Source organism: Mobula hypostoma, chromosome 11 (assembly GCF_963921235.1).
Source record: "Mobula hypostoma chromosome 11, sMobHyp1.1, whole genome shotgun sequence".
In the NCBI taxonomy this organism is placed as follows: Eukaryota; Metazoa; Chordata; class Chondrichthyes; order Myliobatiformes; family Myliobatidae; genus Mobula; species Mobula hypostoma.
The window spans coordinates 114,932,923-114,959,029 of NC_086107.1; the positions used below are offsets into that span (position 1 = coordinate 114,932,923).

Consider the following 26,107-nt stretch of genomic DNA (forward strand, 5'->3'; position numbering starts at 1 on the left):
GAAATAACTCCAGAAAGTTGTAAACTCAGCCAACTCCATTATGGGCACCAGCCTTCCCAGCATCGAGGACATCTTTAAAAGGTGATGCATTAAGAAGGTAGCATCCATCTTTAAGTACACCCATCACCCAGGACATTTCATTGTTATCATCACTGAGGAGTTATAGGACCCTGAAGAAACTCAATGTTTCAGGAACAGCTTCTTCCTCTCCGCCATCAGATTTCTGAATGGACAACAAGGCCATGAACACTACCCCACTATTTTTCACTCTCTATTTGCACTATGCATTATGCAAGTTAATCTATATATATGGTTCTTATTGTACATTATAGTGTTTTAATTATTATATTTGCTAAGTACAGCTGCCGCAAAACAGTACATTTCACAACATGTTTCAGTAATATTAAAAGAGATTCTGATTGGGAATTTCAGTAGATGACTGATACCAATACACCTCATTATTCCTTTTATTATTGATTTCCACCGCAAATACACACCCATAAAAATAGGCACCTGTTAGTCTCGTGAGCCATGGATTTGCGCCTTGGAAGGTTTCCAGAAGGCAAGCCTGGGCAAGGTTGTATAGAAGACCAGCAGTTGCCCATGCTGCAAGTCTCCCCTCTCCACGCTATCAATGTTGTCCAAGGGAAGGGCAGTAGGGTCAATACAGCTTGGCACCGGTGTTGTCGCAGAGCAATGTGTGGTTAAGTGCCTTGCTCAAGGATACACATGCCGCCTTAACTCAGGCTCAGACTAGCGACCTTCAGATCACTATACCGACGCCTTAACCACTTGGCCACGTGCCACATCCACACTTCACCACATACCACCCCATCCCGTAAATCGGCTTGTTGCTTTGCTCAAGTTGCTGTAAGACTACAATATCCATGAGCCTCTGCGAGGGTGGCGGGAAAACACGTAGTATCCATGTCAATGGGATCTCCGGATGCTTCATATGCCAAAACTTATGGCTAAAAGGGTAAAAACTACACTTCCCAGAAGGTAAGCCCTCACGCTCGCCAATGGGATCGCACGTCGGTACTGACGTCGGAGCCTCCGCCCCTCCTTCGCCTGGTTACTAGGGATGGCAGTGACGGCGCCCAGGTGGGACGGGGCAGTCCGCTGGCTGGTGTGCGGCCTCGGTCTGGTCCTGTCGCTCTACGCCTACCACGTGGAGACGTCAAAGGAGCGGGACGCTGCATATCGGGCTATGTGCGACATCAGCGACTCCATCAGCTGCTCTAAAGTCTTCACCTCCCGGTAAGCGGCTGTACCTTTTCGGATCCCGAGCCGTCACCCTTTCTGCCAATTGGCTGGCTGAGCTGACTGTTATCTGACTTGTACACTGCGATTGGCAGCTCTATCTGCCTGTTAGCTACCACGTTCCCTCTATTCCGGTGCTGATTGGTTCGTAGCGTCTCGGCTCCACCATGATTGGTTAGAGTTCGGGGCTTATCATCCGTACCCGCCCCTCTTTGTGCTGTCCATTATTCCTTTCCTTATTGGTCCGTCGACTTTGCTTGTTAGCCTTCCCTGTGTATCTTATTGGTCTGCGGGACTGTCTGTTTAGAGGCCGCGCCCCGTGATTGGGTGCCAACGTGGCTTATTTACCTGCCGCTTTCCCATCAGGTTGAGCCACGTTGCCTCTATCTTTTCGCCCGCCCCCTCCTCCGGACCCGGTGTCAAGTTAGGTTCAGAGCGCACAGCAGCTGGTTTGGATAATTTTGCCTTTATTGTAAGAATAATTGCTTTAAAAACAACCCACAGTTAATTTGCTTTAAAGTTTGCATCCCTTATGCATTTGTTTTCAATGCTTTTTAACAATTTATGTGAGTATGTTATTCCAGATTAGTTTAATTAAAATACAGCGACGACCGATTGTTGCAAAGGGTCCCAAAGAGTTCTTCCAGGTGAGGCGACACTTCACCTGTTAGTCTGTTGGGGCTATATACTGTGTTCGGTGCTCCCGGTGTGGCCTCCTGTATGTCGGTGAGACTGACTAGATTGGGAGACTGCTTTGCCGAGCATTTACGTTCAGTCTGTCAGAACAAGCCGGATCTCCCAGTGGCCACCCATTTTAATTCCACTTCCCATTCCCATATGTCCATCCATGTGTTGGCGTGTGGCCAAGTGTTTAAGGCGTCGGTCTAGTGATCTGAAGGTCGTTAGTTCGAGTCTCAGCTGTGGCAGCGTGTTGTGTCCTTGAGCAAGGTACCTAACCACACATCGCTCTGCGACGACACTGGTGCCAAGCTGTATCAGCCCTAGTGCCCTTCCCTTGGACCACATCGGTGGCGTGGAGAGGGGAGACTTGCAGCAAGGGCAACTGCCGGTCTTCCATACAACCTTGCCCAGGCTTGCGCCCTGGCAACCTTCCAAGGCGCAAATCCATGGTCTCAGGAGACTAACGGATGACTATATTATTATATATATTATGCCCATTCATAGCTTCCTCCACTGTCGGGATCAGGCCACACCTAGGATGGAGGAAAACCTTTTGGGTAGCCTCCAACCTGATGGCATGAACATCGATTTCTCAAACTTACAGTAATGCCTCCACACCCCCCTTCAGCATTTCTCACCCCTTTGTCCCTCTGTCATGTTACCTCTTTGCCCACCCATTGCCTCCCTCTGGTGCTTCCCCCCCCCCCACTTCCCTTTCTCTTACTTTCATGGCCTTCTTTTTCATTAATCAACTTCCTAGCTCTTTGCTTCGTCCCTACCCCTCCAGGTTTCACCTATCACCTGGCGCTTCTCTCTCCTCCCCCCGCCCCCTTTCAAATCTACTCCTCAGCTTTCCTCCTCCCAGTCCTGCCGAAGGGTTTCGGCCCGAAACGTCGACTGTTCTTTTTTCCATAGATGCTGCCGGCCTGCTGAGTTCCTCCAGCGTTTTGTGTGTGTTGCTCGGATTTCCAGCGTCTGCAGACTTCCTCTTGGTTGCACAGGGTGCAGTGCAAACAGAAATGGAAGGGGGAATTAAGAGATTAACATAATAATCGACAGCACATTACAGGCCCTTCTGCCCACAATGTTGTGCCGACCATGTAACCTACTCTAGGAACACAGGGTGTTATTCACCGTGCAACTGGATCCTCCAGTTCCTTGTTGGGAGACCCCAGTCATTGAGAACCAGTGATAACATCTCCTCGCTGACAATCGAAATCAGAACCAGGTTTACTGTGTTACGTACCCCGTAACTGGGTTGCCAAACCAGCAGAAATGGACCATTTGTTGGAGTCTGGATTACTAGGAACTAATAAAGTTTTATTAAAGAAATAAGTAACACAGTACTCTAATTGTAAGGATATAAACGTAACAGGTTAGCAATGATAATACTCACATGTACACAGAACTAGGGTAATAGGGATCAACCAAGCTCTATTGCAGTCTAGGCGTAAAATGATCAGTCTTAAGTGACGCAGAGTTCAGTTCAGCTTAGTACAGTTCACAGTAATCGCTGTTGTGCCATTGGAGAGAGAGAGAGGGAGGGGGATGGAATTTGATTCAGCCAGACCTTTGATGTCTTCGCAGTTGGTTTCGGGCAGACCCTTTTATGTCTTCTATCCCACTGTGGTCACCGACTGTGACCCCTCCGTTCCGGATACGATCATTCTTTCGTGGTGAACCCGGCACCCAGGCAAGGGCGGACACACACACCAGGTTCCCACCCATCGTACCTTTAAACCCTGTGAGCCTCTGATCGGTTCCCGCGAACCGGACCTCCAAACTTCCACCAACTTGTGGGGGCACACCGCTTTTTCCAGGGTCTCGTGGTCTCGTGATCTCGTGGTGTGTCGTGTACCTTAACGAACCTGCTCTTTTTATCCCCCTGCTGGGGTATCACCTGTCCATCAAACTTCAAACAGTTCAGGTTCAAAGCAACCGGTCTGTCAATATTCTGAATTGTGTTTCTTTTCCGTTAATCCCTCTCTCCTCTCTTATTAGCATTTTGGATGTTTCTTCATTGTCTCTCTTATCTCTCCAATTAGCATCAATTGTCCGATAGCTTGGTTTGGCGTCACACCCCTACCCTTCAAAGGATTTTTACTGGGGTAAAAATCATGGGCATGAATGCACATTATTAGATACACACTGATATATAGGATGATCAGCTATTCGGCTAATACAGAGAACTTTAAGTTTCAACACCTTGATAGACAGTCAGCAATCACATTGCCCGTTCCTTTTATATGTTTTATTTTAATATCAAATTCCTGTAAGACTAGGCTCTAACTTAGTAACCTTTTGTTTTTATCCTTCATAGTGGCTAAAAACACTAATGGGTTGTGATCAGTGTAGATTATCAGTGGTTTCCGTGCTGGACAAATATAAACCTCAAAATGTTGCAATGCCAGTACGATTGCCAGTAATTCCTTCTCCACAGTGGAATAATTTCTCTGATGGATATTAAATTTCTTAGAAAAATAAGCAACTGGGTGATCAACCCCTTCTGTCTGTCTGTATCAGCTTCGTCGCTAGCATCTGTTGCTAGGGAGAAGAGTTTTGAAAAGTCAGGCGCATTCAGCACAGGGTGGTGACACAGAATCGCTTTCAGACTCTCGAAGGCTTGTTGACAAAGGTCGTCCCACACAAACTTCGCATTCTTTGGCAAGAGCTTAGTAAGAGGGAGGGTAATATCCGCAAAGTTTTTGCAAAACTTCCGATAGTACCCCACCATCCCCAAGAACCTTCTCAGGGCTCTCTTGTCTGTCGGGGTGGGGACTTCAGAGGTAACCTGCACCTTAACTTGCATCGGCGCCAGCTGCCCCTGTCCTACCACAAATCCCATATCAGTGACCTTCGCATGGCCGAATTCACTTTTCGCGAGGTTCACCGTCAGGTTGGCTTCAGACAGCCGTTTAAACAGCTCCTCTACTGCCACAATGTGCTCCTCCCACGTGTCACTTCAGACCACTACATCGCCAATATACGCTTCTGCGTTCTCTAGCCCTTTTGTCACTGAATTAATCATCCTATAGGGGTTTTGCTTACTAGGCTGACTTAATGTGACAACAACATCATGTACCGTCCCTTTGCATCGCCCCGGGACATCCGGACATACGTCTGTGTGCCGGTTAATTAGCTTTCTCAGCGGCTCGCTCTGTTCGGGGGTTAAGGGAGAGACCTTATCAGCAAAGTTGGCCAAAACAATAGAGCTGTCCAATCTGGTCGGCACCATACTTATCTTTTCAAAATGGGTTTTCCCCTTATCAGGTGGCACCCTAGCCTCACTATCTTTCGTGATAACACCGACTAGGTCTGCTTCCTTATCGTGGTAAGCGGTTAACATATTAATAGGCTGTGTCAGCTCATGTCTACAATACTCAATAATATCCTTCCTCATGCTGGGCCAGTAAAACTCTTCCATAATTCTATCGACTGTCTTCCTCACCCCAAAATGTCCACCGAGGGGTATCTTGTGGGCCAGGTTAAAAGTCTCATCCCCATAAATTTTCGGCACTACCACCTGGTGCACCACCCCCCATTCCTCATCTGCGGGCACGGTACTTGGTCTCCATTTCCTCATTAGTACTCCCTCCTTCACATAATAGCCCACTGGCTCCTTTTTTAATTCTGCTTCAGAGAGAGCTGCCTCTGTCAAAACCATCAGCTCCTCATCTCGTTCCTGTGCCTGTATAAATTCCTTCCACGCTAATGATAAATCTACCTCAACTCCCTCACTTCCTTCTGCTCCACTATGCTCCTTCTTCCCACTTTCTAACCCCTCCTGGTACAAGGCTGGTAAAAACGTCTCAGCTAAATCTATATTCACTTCGGCAGCCTTTCTGGACGTGTGCCGAGTCACTGCGCAAATGGGATAAACCTGTGAGTCCATGGGCGGGGCCTCAGTCCTGGCAGGCTTGCTTGTCAGCTTTACTGCTGGGTACACATCTCCACCTGCAAGGTCGTTACCGAGTAAGACCACCACGTCTTCCATCGGTAGTTCGGGCCTCACCCCTATTGTGACCGGTCTGGAGACCAAGTCGCTTTTTAGGTATATCTGGTGCAAAGGTACTGCTTCAGTTCGTTTCCCAATGCCTTTTATCACACTAACCTCCCCAGTCTCAGTCTCTGAACTAAAGTCTAACACCCTCCTCAAATCAATGATTGACAAGCCCCAGGGTCTCCAGATCCGTACTGGAACTGGGGTTGACCCCTCCTTCACCGACATCAATCCGGCTGAAATAAACTTCTCGCGTCCTTCCTGAACTCTATCAGACCTCTTCTCCCCTAGCGGTTTGTTTGCCGGCTCAATACAGCCAGTCGGAGTCGTCGTTTTTCCTTTCCCCGTCTCCTTCTTTGGGGCAAAACACCTGGACGCAATGTGACCGGCTTTCCCACAATTATAGCATACGACCCCAGGAGACTTCCTACCATACTGCTTCCTGTCTTCCTTATCCTTCTCACTAGTTCCCGGCTTACTTTCTGGCTTTTCCGGCGGACTCTCTCCGCCCTCTCGACTACCCTTCAGGTAGCTTTTACTCGGGGTAAACTTCGCTGTGTGTGTCAACGTGTACTCATCTGCTAACTTAGCAGTTGCGGCTAAGGTTTCTGCCTCTCTCTCATCTAGATAGGGCCTCATACCTTCAGGGACACAACCTTTAAATTGCTCAATCAGTATTAGCTGTAGCAGTGTGTCATAATCCCCATTGACCCCTTTTGAGGCACACCAACGCTCACAATACACTTGCATCTCACGGGCAAACTCTAAATACGTGCAGCCCCACTGCTTCCTCTCATTCCGGAACCTCTGCCGGTATGCCTCCGGGACCAACTCATAAATCCTGAGGATGGCCTCTTTCACCACATCATACCTCTGGGCACCTTCGGCGGACAATGCGGAGTAAGCTTGTTGGGCTTTCCCTTTAAGTACGCTCTGAAGTAACACAGCCCACTTATCCCTCGGCCAGTCCTGACTTGCAGCGACTTTTTCAAAATGTAGAAAGTACCGATCAACATCGGCCTCCTCAAATGGGGGAACCAGCCTAACCTCCTGGGTCGCCCTGAACCCTCCACCTTGGTTCGGCATGGGCCCCTGCTCTGCCCTTATCTTTAACTTCTCCAGCTCAAATTCCCTTTCCTTCTGCTTCTCTCTCCCCTCCCGTTCCAACTGCTTTATTCGGAACTCCTGCTCTCGTCTCAATTTTTCCATCTGCAGCTGCACTGCTTCTCCACCAGGTTTGCTCATAGATACCACCTCCAGCTCCCCTTGGGGAAACACACCTTTAGATACATAATGCTCTACGATAGCTCTGTGTATCTCCTCTCTCCTCATTGTTGACTTCCCCTTAAAAAGATTCAACCGTTTTGCAACAGTTGCCAATTCTGATTTCCTGGCATCCTCTAATGCCTCCAAGGTTGGCGCCTTTAGAAATTCCTCAATCTCCATTTCTGCTGTTTGCCCTTATTTTCTTTCGGGAATTTTAACCCAATCAATTTACCCAGTCCCAAATTTGGCGTTCAAAATCCCGGACGAGACCCCCACTTATGTTACATACCCCATAACTGGGTTGCCAAACCAGCAGAAATGGACCACGCGTTGGAGTCTGGTTTACTAGAAACTAATAAAGTTTTATTAAAGAAATAAGTAACACAGTACTCTAATCGTAAGGATATAAATGTAACAGGTTAACAATGATAATACACACATGTACGCAGAACTAGGGTAATAGGGATCAACCAATCTCTATCGCAGTCTAGGCGTAAAATGATCAGTCTTAAGTGACGCAGAGTTCAGTTCAGCTTAGTACAGTTCACAGTAATCGCTGTTGTGCCGTTGGAGAGAGAGAGAGGGAGGGGGATGCAATTTGAATCAGCCAGACCTTTGATGTCTTCGCAGTTGGTTTTGGGTGGACCCTTTTATGTCTCTATCCCACTGTGGTCACCAACTGTGACCCCTCCGTTCTGGATACGATCGTTCTTCTGTTGTGAACCCGGCACCCAGGCAAGGGCGGACACACGCACCAGGTTCCCACCCATCGTACCTTTACACCCTGTGAGCCTCTGGTCGGTTCCCGCGAACCGGACCTCCAAACTCGCACCAACTTGTGGGGGCACACCGCTCTTCCAGGGTTTCGTTATCTCATGATCTTGTGGTGTGTCACGTGCCTTAGCGAACCTGCTCTTTTTATCCCCCTGCTGGGGTATCACCTGTCCATCAAACTTCAAACAGTTCAGGTTCAAAGTAACCGGTCTGTCAATATTCTGAATTGTGTTTCTTTTCCATTAATCCCTCTCTACTCTCTTATTAGCATTTTGAATGTTTCTCCATTGTCTCTCGTATCTCTCCAATTAGCATCAATCGTCCGACAGCTTGGTTTGGCGTCACAACTGTCACTGGCATGTGTCATGAAACTTGTTGCTTTGGGGCAATACATAGTAATGGAAACTCTGAGTTGCAACGAGAAATATGTATGTAGTTAAATTAAACTAGTCGTGCAAAAAGAACACTGAGGAAGTGTTCTTGCATTTGTCCATTCAGAAATGTGATGGTGGGGGGCAGAAACTGTTCCTGAGACGTTAAGTGTGTGTCTCCAGGCCCCTGCAACTCCTCCTTGATGATGTCCGTATGCTTTCCTACAATCATCTCAAAATTGTGCCTCATATTAGCAATTTCCACCCTGTGAAAAAGTCTTTAGCTGTCCACTCTATTTTTGCCTCTTATCATCTTGTACACCCCCCCTCAAGTCACCTCTTATCCTCTTTCACTCCAAAAAGAAAAGCCCTCGCTCCCTCAGCCTTTCCTCATAAGACAGGCTGTCTAATCCAGGCGGCATCCTGTAAATCTCCTCGTCATCCTCCCTGAAGGTCTGCATCCTTTTTATAATGAGGTGACAGAACTGAACACAGTACTCCAGGTGAGTTTTGCCAGAGTTTAGAACTGCAACATTACAATAGACAATAGGTGCAGGAGTAGGCCATTCGGCCCTTCGAGCCAGCACCGCCATTCACTGTGATCATGGCTGATCATCCACTATCAGTATCCAGTTCCTGCCCATCTCCATAACCTTGCGACTCTTGAACTCAATCCCCTGACTAATGAAGGCCAACATGCCATACGCCTTCCTAGCCACCCTGTCAACTTGCACAGCGACCTTGAGAGATCTGTGCACGTGGACCCCATGATCCCTCTGTTCCTCCACACTGCTAAGAATTCTGCCATTAATCCTGTACGCTGCCTTCAGATTCAACCTTCCAAAGTGAATACAGGTATCTGCCCAGGAAAGCTTCAGAAGGGCACAGGCCAAAGGGACGAGTTCAGAAAGCTGGGTGAGCACGGACAAGTGTGGCCATAGGACAGGGGAACCGGATCTGCCGTGTGTCCTTCCTGGGTGTCATTGTACACCAGTCATTGAAAGTGGGCATGGAGGTACAGCAGGCGGTGAAAAAGGCGAATGGTATGCTGGCATTCATAGCAAGAGGATTGGAGTACAGGAGCAGGGAGGTTCTACTGCAGTTGTACAAGGCCTTGGTGAGACCACACCTGGAGTATTGTGTGCAGTTTTGGTCCCCTAATCTGAGGAAAGACATTCTTGCCATAGAGGGAATACAAAGAAGGTTCACCAGATTCATTCCTGGGACGGCAGGACTTTCATATGATGAAAGACTGGATCGGCTAGGTTTATACTCATTGGAATTTAGAAGATCGAGGGGGGATCTGATTGAAACGTATAAAATCCTAAAGGGATTGGACAGGCTAGATGCAGGAAGATTGTTCCCAATGTTGGGGGAGTCCAGAACGAGGGGTCACAGTTTGAGGATAAAGGGGAAGCCTTTTAGGACCGAGATGAGGAAAAACTTCTTCACACACAGAGTGGTGAATCTGTGGAATTCTCTGCCACAGGAAACAGTTGAGGCCAGTTCATTGGCTATATTTAAGAGGGAGTTAGATAAGGCCCTTGTGGCTAAAGGGATCGGGGGTATGGAGGGAAGGCTGGTACAGGGTTCTGAGTTGGATGATCAGCCATGATCATACTGAATGGCGGTGCAGGCTCGAAGGGCCGAATGGCCTACTCTTGCACCTATTTTCTATGTTTCTGTGTTTCTCTCGATCTGCGACTTGCTGTCAAGTGTGTTCCCACAGGGACCTCGCTCCCCTCCCTCACTCCTGCCTGATAATCCGCCTTTTCTACCCAGCCCCCCACACCCTCCAACTCTGTGAGATCTCCGGGGCGGGGTGGGGGCTTTGTCAGGAACACCTCCCAGCTTCTGACAGATCCTCCTATACCCTCATCCCATTCCTCACTGGAGTGGAGGGGGGGGGTGGATTGAGAGATAAGGTTTGGGAAGGGAGGGGATGAGGATCTGAGACGAGGCCTTGAGAGAGAGAGAGAGAGAGGGGAAGGGGAGATGGTGGGGGAGGGGAAAAGGGGTGGGTGGGAGAGGGGAGAAGGGGTGAGTGGGGAAGGAGGGGATAGAAAGGGGAGGGGGAGAGAGAGAACGGACAAGAGGAAGTGGGGAGGATTGGATGAGAGGCAGCGAGGAAGCAGAGGAGAGGGGAGAGGAGGAGGGAGGGGGGGTGGGAGGGGAGTGAGAGTAGGGGTGGGAAGGATGGCCGTGGTAAAAGAGTACTGGGTGGGGTGAGAGGGGAGAGGAGAATTTCTCAAGTATGGAGGGGAGGAATGGCAGAGCTGGAGAGGGGAGAGGCAATGTTTGATAGAGGTGAGTGGAGGGAAGGGTAGGGAGGGAGTAAAGGGAGTGAGGTGGGAGGGGTGATCTTAGTCTGACAGAGGTAAGAAGGGTAAACCCTCCTCCAGAGGACAGACTTCTCTATCTTGTACCACCCCGCCCCATCTCCCCCAACTAGGCGACACCTCTGTTTCTCCACCCCATTCGCCACTGACGACGTCTCTGTCTCCCTGCCACCCCAACCAGTGACATCTCCGTCTCTGTCTCTTGCAGGTGGGGCCGAGGGTTCGGACTGTTGGGCACATTCCTCGGCCAGGACAGCATCCTCAACCAGCCCAACAGTGTGTATGGCCTCCTGTTCTACTTACTGCAGGTCCTCCTAAGTGAGTCAACTCCTTGGCTTTTGACTTGCGAGGTGGTAGGGGCTATGGGCAGGGGATCCAGGGTAGAACCTATACACCGGTCAGCGTACAGATCTTCCACTGAGAGAGAGGGACTGAGAGACACTGGTCAGTGTACAGATCTCCCACTGAGAGAGAGGGACTGAGAGACACCGGTCAGTGTACAGATCTCCCGAGAGAGAGGGACTGAGAGACACTGGTCGGTGTACAGATCACACCCCTTCCCTCCCCGAAAGAGCGTGGTGGGGATGGAGTGGTGAATGTGACACACGCACTCACCTCTGCCTTCCACTTCCCTGCAGGTCTGACCGAGAGTGCAGTGGCTGCTGTGGTCCTTCTGCTCACATCTCTACTCTCGCTGGCCGGCTCCCTCTACCTGGCCTACATCCTGGTCTTTGTTCTGCGTGACTTTTGCCTGGTATGCGTCACCACCTATGTTCTCAACCTGCTTCTCTTCGCCCTCAACTATCGTCGGCTGATCCGCCTGGATGCCGGCTGGCGGCGGGGCAAGGGCAAATTGGAGTGAAGGGGCGGGAGGGGAGGGAATGGGCTTCTGGACCAAATGTAGTTGCTGGAGCAATTGCAACAGGGCAGCCATTCTGAGGGTGAGAGAGGGAGTGGGGTGACATGGAATTCCCCAGAACGTACCAGGTAAATATCCCCCCCCCCACCCAACCACCACCTCATCCTTCCCACCCCTGAACTCACTTCTCATCCCATCTGAATGTGTGGAGGTGTGGAACGGGTGTTGAGGTGGGTGGGGGAGCGGTTATCGCAAGGTGTTTGGCGGGGTGAGGAGAAAAGTCTGGTGATCTGAAGAGGAGGGAGCCAGTGTGTCCTCCCACCCTCCGCTCCTCTTCTTACAGCCCCATCCTTCCCCTTCCCTCTCCTCACCTCTTCCTGCTCCTTCCCTCCTCATCCCACCTTCTTCCTTCCCCATTCCCTCTGCCCCCGGGAGCAGTTTGAGCAGAGTCTGTGGGTTTTGGGCCAGCATTGGCACCGGGGATAGAGGGACCATGAATGCTATGGACGAGACGCTGCCTTAGGACTCTTTTTAAAAAATTCTTTTATTATTATACATTTTTCTGTGCCAAACAATCATTGTATATAATTCACAAATCCCCAAATAATTGGCCTGCTAATAAAAATGTACATTTATAAAGAACGCTTCTCTGCCGTGTTGCATTTTCCTGCCCTGGCAAAGATTCAGGAAGGCTCTGCACTTCCCTCTACCCATCCCTTGGGTGTGCCATGGCCCAGCCTCCCGTCCGGTGATGGGCATGGATTCCTCCGACCATCCCGTAGGGGATGTTGCAGACTGAACCGTAGGGGGCATTGAAGCCCAAATCTCTTGCCCCTTGGTGGGTGTGGGTTCTGCACTTCCTTCCTCTCATCCTGTAGGTACCAGTCATCGTAACCACAGCGCTACTTTGTGGCCGGAGGTCAGGGCTGCAATGTGATTGTTGACATACGAAATTTTGACAGGGCAAGAGGGACTTGGGTGCTGGTGAGAGGAGCTAGACGTTTCTCAGCCCTGAGGAGATTTCCTTAAGGGGGAAGAAGGCAGAGGTAGCCCCAAGTTCCACTGAGAAGGTGTCATGAATACTTCTTCCAGCCTACGTCTGGAATTTTTGGGTTGCAAGCCCCAGTCTGGGGCTCTCGTCCAAAAAGGTGGCCGAGTAGCGAGTCCTTCTTTGCCAGTATCTTGCAGAACGGGAAGCTTCAGAGCAGGTCAGGGGATGTGGGGTAACTTGCAAGCAGATTGCAGAGTGGTAGAGGGGTTCTTGGAACAAGGAGGGTGGGGTGTAAAAGAATGGGCTGTCCTCTTTAGGAGGTTTGGAGACTGAGGAATACAAAGGACCTGTGGACCAAGAAAGATCTAGAAAGGGACGGGAGGAGTGAGGGAAGCTTTAAAGAGAATTTGGTGAGAGAGAGAGAGAGAGAGAGAGGCATCTAAAGAGGATTTGGGAGCAGGAAGGAATTTTAAGAGGATTTAGAAAGTGTGTCTTTACATTGGGATGGAGGGCAAGAGATACTGCAAAAAGGGATTTAGAGAAGAAGAGTGGATTTAAAGGGGGATTTAAAGAGAGAGAAACATTTTCATAGTAGAAGCAAAGTAGTTTTAAAAGGTTTAGAACAGAGATGAGGAGGAATTTCTTTACCCAGAGGGTAGACAACCTGTGGAATTCATTGTCATATTTGGCTGTAGATGCCAAGTCATTTGGATATATTTAAAGTAGATGTTGATAAGTTCTTAATTAGTAAGGGTGTCAGAGGTTACTGACAGAAGGCAGGAGAATGTGGTTGAGAGGAATAATGAATCAGCCACGATCAAATGGTGGAGCAGACTCGATGGGCCAAATGGCTTAATTCTGCTGGCTAAGAATGCCATCCCCTTCTCTCAATTCCATTGTCTCCGCTGCATTTCCTGTCAGGATGAGGCTTTTCATTCTAAAACTAAGGAGATGTCCGTCTCCTTCAAAAAAAGGGAATTCCCTCCCTCCACCATCCACGGTGCTCTCACATGCATCTCTTCCATTTCACACACATCTGGTCTTACCCATCCTCCTGCCACCCCACCAAGGAGAGGGTTCCTCTTGTCCGCACCTGCCACCCCACCAGCCTCTGCGTCCAGCACATCATTTTCCCTAACTTCTGCCATCTCCAACGGGATCCCAACACCAAGCACATCTGCTCCTCCCCCTCCTCTGCTTTTCACAGGGATCGCTCCCTACACAACCCCCTTGTCCATTTGCCTCTCCCCACTGATCTCCCTCCTGGCACTTATCCTTGCAAGCTGAACAAGTGCTACACCTGCCCCTCACATCCTCCCTCACTACCATTCAGGCCCCCAAACATTCCGTTCAAGTGAGGCGACACTTCCCCTGTGAGTCTGTTGGGGATCATATACTGTGTCCGGTGCTCCCGGTGTGACCTCCTGTGTATCAGTGAGACCCAACGTAGATTGAGCTGAGCACCTACACTGCATTCGCCAGGAAAAGTGGGATCTCCCAGTGGCCACACACTTTAATTCTACTTCCTATTCCCATTCGGACATGTCCATCCATGTCCATCCTCTACTGTCGCGATGAGGCCACACTCTGGTTGGAGGAGCAACACCTCTGGGTAACCTCTAACCTGATGGCACAAGCATCGATTTCATGAACTTCCAGTACTGCTTCTGCCCTTCAACATTCCTCTTTCCCTCTCTCACCTTTTATCCTGTCTTATCGGATTGCATTTCTCCACCCCTGTATCTCTTTCACCAATCAAGTTCCCAGCTCTTTACTTCACTCCTCCACCTCTCCCAGTTTCCACCTCGTAATTCTTCCTCCCCTCCGCCAACCTTCTTGCTCCGACTTCTCATCTTTTTTCTCCAGTCCAGATGAAGGGTCTCGGCCTGAAACCCCCACTATTTCCCATAGATGCTGCCTGGCCTGCTGAGTTCCTCCAGCATTCCGTGTGTGTTGCTTTGCATTTCCAGCATCTGCAGATTTTCCCCTGTTAGTAATTCTGCTCCAGTGTTGTTGGTCCTGGGTTCAGGGTGTTACTGGTTTTAAAGGACAATTCAGGGAATTAGAGGTTTTAACTGGGCATTCAGAGAATGAGAGAGATTTGAGTTTCAAAAGCAAGGGTGATTTGAAAGTGGTTTTGGGTGAGAGTGAGGTTTACAGAGCGAGAGATTTTCATAGAGAATGCATGAGTGTTTTAAAAGGAGACGTCATGAATAGGAGATTTTAATAAAGAAATGATACCTTTCGAAATGGGTTTTCAGATTGAGTAGTTTTAAAAGGGGATTTAGAAAGTGAAGTGATTTATGAGAAGGATGTAAGGGAGTGGGGTGGGAGGGGTGAATTGGTATGAGGGGTGTGGGGAGGGGGGAAATCCCTCGCGACCCTCCGGGGACTGGAGCCCTGCCCACAAGCGGGAGGTGGGAAGAGGCAGTGAGGTCGATTGGGTGGCTGGCTGTGCATGGGGAGCAAGGGTGAACAGCCTGATCCCAGGACTTTCTATGTGAGCGGGTGGGGTTGGGGGTAGAGACATGGGTGTTCGGGGTGGGGGGGGTAAGTCGCCCGGACCCCTCAACTCCTGGCTCTTCACCCCTGGGGGGCCCCGGGCTCGGCTGGACCTCCACCGCCCGCCCCGTCCTCCGCGGCCGCCTCCAGCTTCTCCTTGAGATCTCTGCGGAAGAAGCCGACCTGGGGGTGGTGGACAGAGAAGGTTAGGATTCATTCCGGCCTCTGGGCAAGCCGCTACCAAGGAACGGGAAAACTCCCCCTGTAGTTCCGCCCTCCCAGAGCTGTGCTGCGAACTCCACCCGCTGTCACCTTCTGTTGGATACCGGTGATGATGAGCAGCAGGATGTTTGACCCCATGGTCTTCGCTGTGGTCCCGCTTCCCTTAGGGCCTGACCGATCAGGCGGACCCTTGTATTGGATGCCAGTGGTGACGAGCCCACCCATTGAGCCCCCCCACTTCCAAAGCTAACCAATCGCATGCCACCAACTCTGCCCACTCTCACCTTGTATAGAATGCCAGCGGTGATGAGCAGCAGGACCAGCCCGCCCACCGAGCTTCCCACGATCAGGGGCAACAGGTTGACCTTCTCCGTGATCTCCACCCTGGTAGTGATCTGTTCGGATGACAGCAAGAGTCTGTATCAGTGGGGTGGCTCTGGCTGGAAGCCCACCCACCCCTTTGTAAATGACCTGTGCCCCTCCTTCCCATGTACCCCTCTATTTTGTCTCATCTCCTCAATCCCCTCCCTCCGTCTGTCCCGTGCCTCACCGATGCAGTCTTGAAGCGAGTTGTGGCCTGCGAGACGTGAATATATTTGCTTTCGTCGTAACTGACCATGGCGAAACTGACCATTCTGATCTCCTGTGGTTTAACCTGTTGTGGAGTGAACAAGAGAGTCGAGGATTCGAGGATGAGCCAGCAGGTTTACAAGGGTAACATGAATGTAAGTGAGGACAAGCCAATGATTGGGCACAAATGCGGACAGAGCAAAGAGTTAAACTGTACCACAGAGGCAAAAATCAAAAGGGCAAAGGATGCAGGACTGAAGGTGCTGTATTTAAATACACATAGCTTTCGGAATAAGGTGGACAAACTTGTGGTGCAATTAGAGATGGGTTGGTATGATGTGGACATCACTGAGTTGTGGCTGAAAGAAGGCCATAGTTGGGAGCTTAACATCAAAGGATGTACTTTCTATTGAAAGGACAGACAGGAAGGCTTTAGGTGGTAGTGTGTAAGGGATGGAAATACATATTTAGAGGGAGGTGACATAGGGTCAGAGAATGTTGAATCTTTGTGGGTGGAGTTAAAAAACTGAAAGTTTAAAATAAAAACATTGTGGGAATCATATATAGGCCTCCAAGTAGTAGCCAAGATGTGAGGTTGAGATTGGAAAGGGAGCTGGAAAAGGCATTTAATAAAGGTAATGACGCAATTATAATACGCAAGAGGATTGGGAAAATCAGGTTGATGTCGGGTCGCCAGAGAGGGAGTTTGTTGAATGGCTACGAATGGATTTTGCCTGAGCCTACTCGGGGAAAGGTTATCTTAGATTGGGAGCTTAATGTAAAGGAACCTTTAGAAGGCAGTGATTGTAATATGATTGAATTCATACTGTGAGAGGGAGAAACATAACTCGCATGTATCAGGATCACGATGGAATAAAGGGAATTACAGAGGCATGAGAGAGGAGCTTGCCCAGGTGGGTTGGAGGGGGATACTGGTGGGGTGACAGCAGAGCAGAGGTGGCTGGAGTTTCTGGGAAAAGTTCACAAGGTGCAGGATAGATATGTCCCACAGAGGAAGAGGTTCTCAAATGGCAGGGGTAGGCAACCGTGGCTAACAAGGGAAGTTAAGGATTGCATAAAAGCCAAGGAAAAGGCATACAAGGTAGCAAAAGTGAGTGGGATGTTGGATGTTTGGGAAGTTTTTAAAATTCAACAAGAGACAACTAAAAAAAAAGCTTTAAGAAGTGAAAAGATGAACCATGACAGCGGATTACCCAATAATATAAAGCAGAATACAAAAGGTTTTATTAGTTATATTTAGAATAAAAGGGAGGGGAGGGTTGATATTGGACCACCGGAAAATGATGCTGGTGAGGTAGTAATGGGAGACAAAGAAATGGCAGATGAACTTAAAAGTACTTCGCAGTAGTCTTCACTGTGAAAGACACTAGCAGTGTGCCAGAGGTCTGAGAGTGTCAGGGAGCAGGAGTGAGTGCCATTGCTATTACAAAGGAAAAAGACCTAGGCAAACTCAAATGTCTTAAGGTGGATAAATCACCTGGACCAGATGGACTACATCCCAGAGTCTTGAGCATGATTGCTGAAGAGATAACAGATGCATTGGCCATGTGTTGTCATTGGAGAGAGAGGTTCTTGAGGATGATTCCAAAAATGAAGGGTTAACAGATGAGGAGTGTTTGGCAGCTTTGGGCCTGTACTCACTGGAATTTAGAAGGTGTGGGGATCTCATTGAAACCTACAGAATATTAAAAGGATTGGATAGGGTGGATGTGGACAGGATGTTTCTTATGGTGGAGGGTATTCAGAGCTGGATGACACAGCCTAAAAATTGAGGGGGTGGGGCATGTTATGGAACAGAGGTAAGGAGGAATTTTTTCAGCCGAAGAGTGGTGAATCTGTGGAATGCTCTGCCAGAGCTGCTCCCTCTCCATCCTCCTCCCACTGCGTGCCCTCCCTTCTGCCAGCCCACCTCCTCCCTGCCGAGCGGCATCCTCTTCAGTACTTCCCTCCCGCGGAGCTCCCCCTCTTCTTGCTGTTCCTCCCACCCTGCCCCTCCCGCGGAGCTCCCGCCCCATTGCAGTGCTCTCTTCCTCACCTTTGCGGGGTTTTCCCAGGTGATGTTGCCGGTGATGTTGAAGACGGGATGCTCTTTGTATCTCAGTAGTTGGATGGTGCAGAGGAATAAGTCACAAACAGTTTTATTGCATTTCTGAGGGCGAGGGGATGGAAAGAAGAAGAAAAGTAAGAAGAGAGGAAATGGGAATGAGGACAATTTACAATGACCAATTAACCTACTAACTGCTATGTCTTTGGACTGTGGGAGGAAACCAGAGCATCTGGAGGAAACCCGTACAAACTCCTTACAGGCAGCGACGGGAGTTGAACCCAAGTGGCTGGTACTGTGAATCGCTGTGCCAACCCCTATGATACCATGCATTACTGACGCATTGTGAAATTTGTTGTTTCACTACAATTCGCAAGTTTTAGAAGTATGTAGTTAGCGCAGAAGGGGAATAGCGAGGTACTGTTCACGGGTTCTTGGGTTGTTCAGAAATCTGATGGTAGATGGCAAGATGCTATTCCTCATATGTACAGTGATGGAATGGGAGGGTGAGAGGTTGGGAAAGAGGGAGAGGAGAGAGGTGGGGTATGGAGGGTTGGGGAGAGGGGTAATAGAAGTGGGAAAATGAGGATAGAGCAAGGTGAGAGAGATAGGCAAGGAGGCAAGGAAGGGGATGCGAGTGGTGATGGGGAGACTCTGATTGTTTCCTGTACAGTGTAGGGGAAGAGAAGGTGATGGAGTTAGAGAGAGAAAGGTGGGAGTCATGCATTTGAAAGTTAGGAATGGAGGGATGATGAGGGAGGAGAGAGATGTGGTGCGAGGGAGGGAGAGACAAAGGGAGGAGTGGTAGAGGAAAGGAAGGAGAGAAGAGACTGGGGGTGAGGTGGGGGGAGGGGTGAGGAGGGAGTGGGGGGGGAGAGAGAGAGAGAGAGAGAGAGAGAGAGAGAGAGGTGGGGAGGGAGGAAGAGAGAAGGGTTCAGTGATGTACTTCGTACCTGTCCAATCCTCTGTGTCTTGTCTGGTGTCCAGTCTAGCTGTTGGCAAGGTTTGACTCCATGCTGGGGGACAGGGGAGAGGATGTGAATGCACTTTAATGCCTTTCCCTCCCCACTCTTACACACACACACACGCGTGCACACACACACACACAAACTCTAGGCCTCTCCCATCCATCCCTCTCCCACACTGCCAGTGTAGGTCCTTCTCCCTCTCCCAGTGCAGGTATATCTCTCTTTCTCTTCTCCCTCCTCCTCCTCCTCCTTCACTCCTCTCCCCCTCTCCTTCCTTCCCTCTTTATCAGCCCCACCCTTCAACCCTCCACCTCTGCCCTCGACCCAGTCTCCTCACCCAGGATGTCTCCAGTTTCACGTTCTCCCAGCTCAGTCCGTGCATGATTCTCATGGGGATTAAGAAGCTGATGTTCACGGGAAGACTCCGTTGATCAATGTTCTCCACCTGATGAGGCCCCACACGTCTGTCAGCGACCAGCACTTCTCCTCCGTTCCTTCCCCGTCCATCTCCCACCCCTACCTCTCCTCTCGCTTCCTCCCCTTCACTTCTCCACTCCCCCTTTCCCTTCTCCTCCCTTCCCCACCTCCCCTCCTCCATAGACCATCCGTTCCTTTTCCCCTTCTCCTCCTCCTCACCCCCTCAGCCTCACCCTCATCCTCCCTCCCGCCACACCTGTTTCCCCCCTCCCGTCCCCTTCTTCCCGGTCACTCCCTCTCCATTTTCTCCTTGTTCCCTACCTCCCGTGCCCCCGATTGGCCAAGCTCCCCCTGCACCCCCCCCCCAGAAATGAGGCCTCAACTGACAGGCCTCACCGACCAACATGTCTGACTGACTCCGTGCTCCAGCTTCCCGTCACTGCAACGGTCAGATTCACGGCCCTGTGCAGGGCAGCTTAGCGGGCCGCGTTGCCACGGCTCGGGTACCAGGTACTTGCTGTTGCTACGCGGAGTCGCTCAACCTTGTTACCAAGTGCTGTAGAGTACTGCGAATTACAAAGGCTAGTTACTAGACTTCTCACACAGCCCCGGTTGTTCCTATGGTGACTTAAAAGGCTTCTCGCAGACTTAGTTGCTACTATGCTGAGCTGCCTGCGGCATCAGCGAGGGCAGAACTACAGACATGGGGAGTACTTACCCTGTAAGCGTGAGATATGGTCTTAGAGTCCTCTGCAGTGGTGGTGAAGTTAACGTGCTGAGTGGACTGAATGCTGATGGGGAACAGGCAGTGTTACCGTACGGAATATCCCAGTATTCCCCCTGCCCCCCCCTCCCCGGGACATCAGATAGACCATTCTCTTTAGCCCCCCCCCCCCAAGGACCGGGCACCGGACACAACATCTTTCCACACACTTCCCCTCCCCTCCCCCGGGACCGGGCATCGGACATGCCGTTTTCTTGCCCCACCCACACACCGGGACCAGGCATCGGATACACTGGCCTCTCCTCTCCCCGGCCCCAGCACCGGGTGTCGGACAAACCGCATTCTCCCCCCGACCCCTGTCTGGGACCGGGTGTCGGACAAACAGCATTCTTCCCCCGGCCCTTGTCTGGGACTGGGTGTTGGACAAACAGCACTCTCCCCCGACCCCTGTCTGGGACCGGGTGTCGGACAAACAGCGTTCTTCCCCCGGCCCCTGTCTGGGACCGGGTGTCGGACAAACAACACTCTCCCCCGACCCCTGTCTGGGACCGGGTGTCGGACAAACAGCATTCTTCCCCCGGACCCCGTCTGGGACTGGGTGTTGGACACCGCCCCACCCGGAACCACGTGTCAGATATTCACCCCTTGACGATCACGTTGACCTCATATTTCACACCAACTCTCATCTCCTTGAAGCTGTCCTTTGTGTCACGGGCCTCATTATCACTGAGGAGGAAAGCAATGCGAGAGAGAGTGACATTATTCACCATATGAATACATTTGTCATGTGATTTCCCGCCTCACCGCTCTCCGGTAGATATCAGGCACGCACCATGCTCTGTGAGTTTAAAAAAAGCTTGCTTTGAACTTTTCACCTTTCAGTTTAAAGGCACACCCTCTCTTTGCAATTTCCACTCTGTCGACCCTAACTCAGCCTCTCGTAATCTTATAAACTTCTATCGGGTCTCCCTTCAGTTTCAGCCGCTCCAGAGAAAACAGCCCGGGTTTGTATGACCCTTTACTTGTAGGACTTTTCTCTTTGGAGCGTGCTGCATAAAGTGGAGGCTGACTGAGGGGAGAGCCAGCACATTTCCCCCAGAGTAGGAATGGCCAATACTGGAGGATATCCAGTTCGGGAAAGTGGAGGAAAATCAGAGGTAGAATTAGTTTTCACAGAAGCTGGTGGGTTGTGTGGATCACTGCTAGGGTTAGTGGTAGAGGCAGCTACGGTACGGACGTTTAAGATACTCTTAAGGTAGGCACAGGAATGAGAGAAAACTACAGTTCTATCTTATAATGTAAGTCTGTGATGATAAACCTGATTCTGATTGGGAAGTCGCCTTCATCTGTTCCAAACAGCAGAGGTCCCAGAACGGAGAGAATGAGATTCCTGGACTGGGAGCTCAGCCAGGAGGGGAAGGGGAGAGCGGGATGTGCAGCAGGGGGAAGAAGGTGCCGCTCCTTGTTACCTGGAAGCGTTGGCGCTGATCGTCACCGTGTCCTCCCACGAGGCCTTGGAGTTTACGTCGAAGGTGGTTTGGAACTTCACCTGCGCCAGGAGAATGGAATCGGTTTATTATTGGTACATGTGTCGAGAGACAGTGAAAAGCTCGTCGTGCAGACTGTTCGTACAGATCAGATCATTGCGTCAGCGCGTTGAGGTAGTAACGCCAACAGAACGCAGAGTGAAGTGTTACAGTTTCAGGGAGAGCGCAGGCAGTAAGGTGCAGGGCCACGGCGCTACGCTGCGAGGTCGGGAGCCCGCCCTATTGTACAAGAGAACAGTTCGGTGGTCTTTTAACAGCGGGTCAGTTGTCCATGGGCGTGGTGGTGCGTGCTTTCAGGTTGTTGCATCTTCTGCCAGACTATGGGGTGTTCGGGCGAGTGGGCGGGAGAAGAAAGAATTGGTAAATCGGTATATTATTGTCCCACGTAATGAGGGTACAGTGAAAGACCAGCCTTGCATGCCGTTCATGGGAGGGCGACGGGAGCAACGTGTGAAACTGTAGCCGATGGGGTCGGTTTCTTCCCCCCCACCCTGCCTTCTATAACCCTCGCCGGTATCTCTGGTGGGTGGAGTGAAAGGGCGAGGGGAGAGAGATAGCGAGGCAGTGAGTGGGAAAGATTGGGAGGTAGGGTGGGAGAGGGAGAGGGAGAGGGAGAGGGAGAGGGCAGTCCAGTACACCCCACCCTGTCAGATATCGCGATGTACTCCTCCCCCGCCCACGTACACCTCACCCGTTATGGAGCCTCCAGTGGACAGGGTCGCAGGAAGCCGCAGAGGGCTTCATCATGAGCACAGCCTTCCCCGTTGAGGGTGATAGAAGGCACACCAGCGGATGCACTTCGTTAGTCTTCTGCTCCGTCACCAAAGACGCCAGCAAGTTTCTACAGTGCACCATGGGGAGCTTTCTGACTGGTCGCACCAGCGTTTGGTCCGGAGGCGCCAATGCTCAGGATCGCAAGAGGCTGCAGGGTTGCCAGCTCCATCACAGGCACTAGCCTCCCCACCGCTGAGGACATTTCCAAAAGGCAGTGCCTCAGGAAGGTGGAATTCCCCAACCCCACGACCCAGGACACGCCCTCTTCTCATTGCTACCATCAGGGAGGAGGTACAGGAGCCTAAAGACGCACACTCGATGATTCAGGAACACCTTCTCTGCACCAGCAGTGAGTATGGAACGGTCCACGAACCCATGAGCACCACGATATTACTCTGTTCCACTGTTTAATCAATCAATCAATCAATCAATTAATTAATTAATCCGGCCCTTCGAGTCACGCTTTCCACTAATCCCCGGATTTAAACCCAGCCTAGGCAGGGTTTCAGATTTCAGGATCATTGGGACCTCTTCTGGGGCAGGTGGGACCTGTACAAGAGAGACGGGTTACACTTGAACTACAAAGGGACCAATATCCTTTCAGGGAGGTTTGTTAGTGCTATTGGGGAGGCTTTAAAATAAATTTGCAGGGGGATGGGAACCAGAGTGCCAGAGCTGACAGTGTGGCTGGGGTGAAAATAAATGATATTAAAAGTCCAAGCAAATTCGCTAATAGAAAGGTTGTGAGTGGTGGTAAAAATCTCCTGAGGTGTATATATTTCAATGCTAGGAGTATTGCGGGGAAGGCGGATGAGTTGAGGGCGTGGATGGACACGTGGAATTATGACGTTATAGCCATTAGTGAAAGTTGGCTACAGGAGGGGCAGGACTGGCAGCTTAATATTCCAGGGTTCCGATGTTTCAGATGTGATCGAGGCAGAAGAATGAAAGGTGGGGGAGTAGCATTGCTTGTTAGGGAAAATATTACAGCAGTGCTCAGGCAGGGCAGATTAGAGGGCTTGTCTACTGAGTCCCTGTGGGTGGAGCTGAGAAACAGGAAAGGTATGGCCACATTAGTGGGGTTGTATTACAGACCACCCAATAGTCAGCGAGAATTGGAGGAGTAAATCTGCAGAGAGATAGCAGGCAACTGCAGGAAACATAAAGTTGTGTTGGTAGGGGATTTTAGTTTTCCACATATTGATTGGGACTCCCATACTGTTAGGGGTCTAGATGGGTTATGGTTTGTAAAATGTGTTCAGGAAAGTTTTCTAAATCAATATATAGAGGTACCAACGAGAGAGGATGCGACATTAGATCTCCTATTAGGAAACGAGTTAGGACAAGTGACGGAAATGTGTGTAGGGGAGCACTTTGGTTCCAGAGATCGTAACACCATTAGTTTCAACTTCATCATGGATGAAGATAGATCTGGTCCTAGGGTTGAGGTTCAAAACTGGAAGAAGGTCAAATTTGAAGAAATGAGAAAGAATCTAAAAAGCGTGGATTGGGACAGGTTGTCCTCTGGCAAGGATGTGATCGATAAGTGGGAAGCCTTCAAAGGAGAAATTTTGAGAGTGCAGAGCTTGTATGTTCCTGTTAGGATTAAAGGCAAAGCGAATAGGAATAAGGAACACACATAAAAGTTGCTGGTGAACGCAGCAGGCCAGGCAGCATCTCTAGGAAGACGTGCAGTCGACGTTTCAGGCAGAGACCCTTCGTCAGGACTAACTGAAGGAAGAGTGAAGGAATAAGGAACCTTGGTTCTCAAGGGATATTGCAACTCTGATAAAGAAGAGGGAGTTGTATGAAATGTATAGGAAACAGAGAGTAAATCAGGTGCTTGAGGAGTATAAAAAATGCAAGAAAATACTTAAGAAGGAAATCAGGAGGGCTAAAAGAAGACATGAGGTTGCCTTGGCAGTCAAAGTGAAGGATAATCCAAAGAGCTTTTACAGGTATATTAAGAGTTAAAGGATTGTAAGGGATAAAATTGGTCCTCTTGAAGATCAGAGTGGTCGGCTATGTGCGGAACCAAAAGAAATGGGGGAGATCTTAAATGGGGTTTTTTTGCGTCTGTATTTACTAAGAAAACTGGCATGAAGTCTGTGGAATTAAGGGAAACAAGTAGTGAGATCATGGAAACTGTACAGATTGAATAGAAAGAGGTGCTTGCTACCTTGAGGCAAATTAAAGTGGATAAATCCCCAGGACCTGACAGGGTATTCCCTCGGACCTTGAAGGAGACTAGTGTTGAAATTGCAGGGGCCCTGGCAGATATTTTAAAATGTTGGTGCCTACGGGTGAGGTGCCAGAGGATTGGAGAATGGCTCATGTTGTTCCGTTGTTCAAAAAAGGATCGAAAAGTAATCCGGGAAATTATAGGCTGGTAAATTTGACGTCGGTAGTGGGTAAGTTATTGGAAGGAGTACTAAGAGACAGAATCTGCAAGCATTTGGATAGACAGGGACTTATTAGGGAGAGTCAACATGGCTTTGTGCATGGTCAGTCATGTGTGACCAGTCTATTGGAGTTTTTCGAGGAGGTTACCAGGAAAGTGGATGAAGGGAAGGCAGTGGATATTGTCTACATGGATTTCAGTAAGGCCTTTGACAAGGTCCCGCATGGGAGGTTAGTTAGGAAAATTCAGTCACTAGGTATACATGGAGAGGTGGTAAATTGGATAAGACATTGGCTCAATGGAAAAACCAAAGAGTGGTAGTAGAGGATTGCTTCTCAGAGTGGAGGCCTGTGACTAGTGGTGTGCCACAGGGATCAGTGCTGGGTCCATTGTTATTTGTCATCTATATCAATGATCTGGATAATAACGTGGTAAATTGGATCAGCAAATTTGCTGATGATACAAAGATTGGAGGTGTATGGACAGCGAGGAAGGTCTTCAGAGCCTGCTGAGGGATTTGGACCAGCTGGGAAAATGGGCTGAAAAATGGCAGATGGAGTTTAATACAGACAAGTATGAGGTATTGCACTTTGGAAGGACCAACCAAGGTAGAACATACAGGGTTAATGGTAAGGCACTGAGGAGTGCAGTAGAACAGAGGGATCTGGGAATACAGATACAAAATTCCCTAAAAGTGGCGTCACAGGTAGATAAGGTCGTAAAGAGAGCTTTTGGTACATTGGTCTTTATTAATCAAAGTATTGAGTATAAGAGCTGGAATGTTATGGTGAGGTTGTATAAGGCATTGGTGAGGCCGAATCTGGAGTATTGTGTTCAGTTTTGGTCACCAAATTACAGGAAGCATACTAATATGGTTGAAAGAGTGCAGAGAAGGTTTACAAGGATGTTGCCGGGACTTGAGAAACTCCGTTACAGAGAAAGGTTGAATAGGTTAGGACTTTATTCCCTGGAGCGTAGAAGAATGAGGGGAGATTTGATAGAGGTATATAAAATTATGATGGGTATAGATAGAGTGAATGCAAGCAGGCTTTTTCCACTGAGGCAAGGAGAGGAAAAAAACCAGAGGACATGGGTTAAGGGTGAGGGGGGAAAAGTTTAAAGGGAACATTAGTGGGGGCTTCTTCACACAGAGAGTGGTGGGAATATGGAATGAGCTGCCAGACGAGGTGGTAAATGCGGGTTCTTTTTTAACATTTAAGAATAAATTGGACAGATACATGGATGGGAGGCGTATGGAGGGATATGGTCCGTGTGCAGGTCAGTGGGACTAGGCAGAAAATGGTTCGGCACAGCCAAGAAGGGCCAAAAGGTCTGTTTCTGTGCTGTAGTTTTTCTATGGTTTCTAATCATGG

The 26,107-nt window shown here is 49.7% G+C and overlaps 2 protein-coding genes across 3 annotated transcripts in view; one reads left to right on the forward strand and one right to left on the reverse strand.

Annotated features, from left to right (window-relative positions):
• The first annotated feature begins 921 nt into the window (after positions 1-921).
• LOC134354154 (vitamin K epoxide reductase complex subunit 1-like protein 1) lies at positions 922-11,749 on the forward strand. Its single transcript, XM_063062980.1, has 3 exons — positions 922-1,260; positions 10,903-11,012; positions 11,333-11,749. Exons 1-3 carry the CDS (start codon positions 1,085-1,087, stop codon positions 11,554-11,556), a joined length of 510 nt encoding a protein of 169 aa, XP_062919050.1. The 5' UTR covers positions 922-1,084; the 3' UTR covers positions 11,557-11,749.
• A 151-nt stretch (positions 11,750-11,900) lies between these two features.
• Positions 11,901-26,107, reverse strand: part of LOC134354153 (integrin alpha-M-like) — a 54,746-nt gene continuing 40,539 nt past the window's right edge. The window contains exons 22-30 of one of the 2 annotated variants that reach the window (XM_063062978.1): positions 21,482-21,561; positions 20,655-20,738; positions 20,007-20,079; positions 19,209-19,316; positions 18,857-18,919; positions 17,895-18,008; positions 15,819-15,923; positions 15,553-15,663; positions 11,901-15,229 (exon numbers count right to left, since the gene is read on the reverse strand). In XM_063062978.1, coding sequence (XP_062919048.1) covers positions 15,128-15,229; positions 15,553-15,663; positions 15,819-15,923; positions 17,895-18,008; positions 18,857-18,919; positions 19,209-19,316; positions 20,007-20,079; positions 20,655-20,738; positions 21,482-21,561 — 840 coding nt within the window. In that variant the 3' untranslated portion in view covers positions 11,901-15,127. The remainder of the gene's footprint in view (positions 15,230-15,552; positions 15,664-15,818; positions 15,924-17,894; positions 18,009-18,856; positions 18,920-19,208; positions 19,317-20,006; positions 20,080-20,654; positions 20,739-21,481; positions 21,562-26,107) is intronic. The other variant, XM_063062979.1, reaches the window with a different exon arrangement.